Below are 2,857 nucleotides of genomic sequence, written 5' to 3'. Positions count from 1 at the left end.
CACACACACACACACACACACACACACACACACACACACACACACACTTCAGGCTAGAGCATAATAGCCTTTTTAAATAGAATCTACATCCTTGCATGCAGATGCACAAAACAATAACATATTCATGGAAGGGAGGAAAAAAAGAGATTAAATCCACGTAGAGCTCCATACACTGAATGTCACGCTATAAATTTCCTGGAGAAACAGCACTTCATAGGTACTGAATTACAGCAAACACAGCGCCATATAAATGCAAATGGGAAAGCAAGGCAAATGTCATGGTGAACGTATGATGCTGCCGCTGGCTGCAGCGGGCCGAGAATACACGGGGAACCTGTAGCTTTGTGTTTGCCGTACAAGCTGAGGAAAGGTAAACGGAGAGTCAGCCGGCAGCCATCGGTGCTCCGAGTGCATGGGACGGTAGGGGTCAAGGGTCAAACCCAGCAGTCACACTTGTTGTAGAGGTAGAGCAGACACAGAGAGAGTAACTTCCTTGATGTTGTCCAACAGTCTCCTTTAGGTTCTGAACAGGTGTCTCATGTAACCGGTGTCATTCTGCTCGTGGATGTAAAACAAGTATTTTCTTTGGTATTAATGTTATTTTAACCGTGGTTGTTTGGTTACGCTTTCGTTTTGACTGATCGATCTAACACATCATGATGTGAAGGCCTGTAGACTTTACACACACGTGTGTGTGTGTGTATGAATATAGCTTCCTGCTGCCTATTCAGGGTATTTTAAAATGTTCCAGAATTTTAAACATTTTAATCCTTTTTTCTTTGTTCAACGAAATACATCAATGTAAATGTAAAAGAACCACCTACACAACACAAAGAAAGACTAGAATCAGGAAGTCTGTACATAACAAAAGCCTAAGAATTCACTTTAAAGATGAATCGATAAATACACATTTGAGTTTGTAAGTTCAATACGCAGCCCTCAGTGGAATCACGAGGTACGATCACAGTGTGTAAAGTTGTCTGCTCTCTCTTACCTCCGGAGGTGTTTGAAGAGGCCTTGCATTGTGTCGTGGTTGGGTTTTGGCAACTTCTTTATTAAGTCTTTGATGGAGTTGACTCGCTGCTTGTAGTCGGAGCATTCTGCAGCAGAGAAACAGACGATCAGTGAACGCACGTGTGCAGAGCACCATCTTGTGGCCAAAGTAGGGACAGACAGAGATAAGTGTGTCTTCATGATGGTCCCGTGACACATGAATCAAGTCACTTACTGATGGCCTCTACGAAGTCTTCGAAGGACCCGTATGTGAAGAGGGGCTCGGTGAGCTCCCTGAAGAACATCTTGAGAGCTCCGGTGGTGACGTGGATGTCCTCCCACTTGCTGTCATTCAGATCCACCTTCTCATCTGACAGAGGGGGGGTGGGAGCCAAACAAAGACAGGGTGACGGAGAAAAGAGGAATGTTACAAAGTGTGTGAGAGGTCAGCATGTGACCCACCAGTGTGAACGTTATCTTCCCGTGTGAGGGGCAGTGTTTGGAGGCATGCTTGTGGTCAGAGGGCAGACCGGGGCTCAGGAGTCCTACCGTGGTTCACAGCAAAGCGGAGCTTCTGGATCACCGCCAGGTTCCCGCTCACTCTGTATAAGCCGTCGACACTGAGACCTGCAGGGGAAGCATGAGAAGAGGGGTAATAATGGTGCATCTTATTCAAAGAACGCTTCCCAGAGTCCTAAAGTAACCTAACGTGTTCAAATAATGAGAAACATCAGACTAAAAACATATTACACACAACAGTGATCTGCGTGTTAACAGCAGGTCTAGCTCTTTGGATGATGCTGCTGCAGTAATTCTGGATTTAATGAAGGGGGGCCGATACCGACTCTGATATCGTTGACTATGGTGCCAATCTACTGAATTCAATTCTGAATTTCTATACTATATACATCATATACTGGAATTTTAATTCCTCTTTAAGTTTTGACAAGTTATTTGCTGCAATAAAAATCTCTACACTTTGAATTCGAATTGTAGTTCTTAGTTAATTTCAAGGTTGTTTTACCAAGTTGCTGGTGCATGATTGAATATTTTAATAATGAATAACCAACATTATTAAAGCTAGGAAAGCAATGTTTAAGTCAGTCAGTAGTTCTTTTAGTCTAACCTCACTAACCTCCATTATCGGGAGGTTTCAAAACACAAAATTTGAAGTATTGTGCCTGCCTGCCTGTCTGTGTCTGTCTGTCTGTCTGCCTGTCTGTCTGTCTGCGCCTGTGTCTGCCTGTCTGTCTGCCTGCCTGCGTCTGCCTGTCTGTCTGTCTGTGTCTGCCTGTCTGTCTGTCTGACTGTCTGCCTGCCTGCGCCTGTGTCTGCCTGTCTGTCTGTCTGTCTGCCTGTCTGTGCCTGTGTCTGCCTGTCTGTCTGTCTGCCTGCCTGTCTGTCTGTCTGCCTGCCTGTCTGCCTGTGTCTGCCTGTCTGTCTGTCTGCCTGTCTGTCTGCGCCTGTGTCTGTATGTCTGCCTGTGTCTGTATGTCTGCCTGCCTGTCTGTCTGCCTGCCTGTCTGCCTGCCTGTGTCTGCCTGTCTGTCTGCCTGCCTGCCTGTGTCTGCCTGCCTGTGTCTGCCTGCCTGTCTGTCTGTCTGTCTGTCTGCGCCTGTGTCTGTATGTCTGCCTGTGTCTGTATGTCTGCCTGCCTGTCTGCCTGCCTGCCTGTCTGTCTGCCTGCCTGCCTGCCTGTGTCTGCCTGTCTGTGTCTGCCTGTCTGTCTGTCTGTCTGACTGTCTGCCTGCCTGCGCCTGCCTGTCTGTCTGTCTGTCTGTCTGTCTGTCTGTCTGCGCCTGTGTATGCCTGTCTGTCTGCCTGTCTGTCTGCCTGTCTGTCTGTCTGTCTGTCTGTCTGTCTG

General features: G+C 47.2%; 1 protein-coding gene across 1 annotated transcript in view; it reads right to left on the bottom strand.

Annotated features, from left to right (window-relative positions):
- The window catches only part of LOC116399542 (rho GTPase-activating protein 12-like), a 14,893-nt gene that overhangs the window by 1,753 nt on the left and 10,283 nt on the right, over nucleotides 1-2,857 (bottom strand). Inside the window, exons 13-15 of the mRNA XM_031876762.1 lie at nucleotides 1,543-1,620; nucleotides 1,229-1,363; nucleotides 995-1,100 (exon numbers count right to left, since the gene is read on the bottom strand). Coding sequence (XP_031732622.1) covers nucleotides 995-1,100; nucleotides 1,229-1,363; nucleotides 1,543-1,620 — 319 coding nt within the window. The remainder of the gene's footprint in view (nucleotides 1-994; nucleotides 1,101-1,228; nucleotides 1,364-1,542; nucleotides 1,621-2,857) is intronic.

Source organism: Anarrhichthys ocellatus, unplaced genomic scaffold (assembly GCF_004355925.1).
Source record: "Anarrhichthys ocellatus isolate YVR2014 unplaced genomic scaffold, GSC_Weel_1.0 scaffold115, whole genome shotgun sequence".
NCBI classification, from domain to species: domain Eukaryota; kingdom Metazoa; phylum Chordata; class Actinopteri; order Perciformes; family Anarhichadidae; genus Anarrhichthys; species Anarrhichthys ocellatus.
Note: the sequence above shows the minus strand (reverse complement) of the source record. Positions and strands in the feature narration are given on the sequence as shown.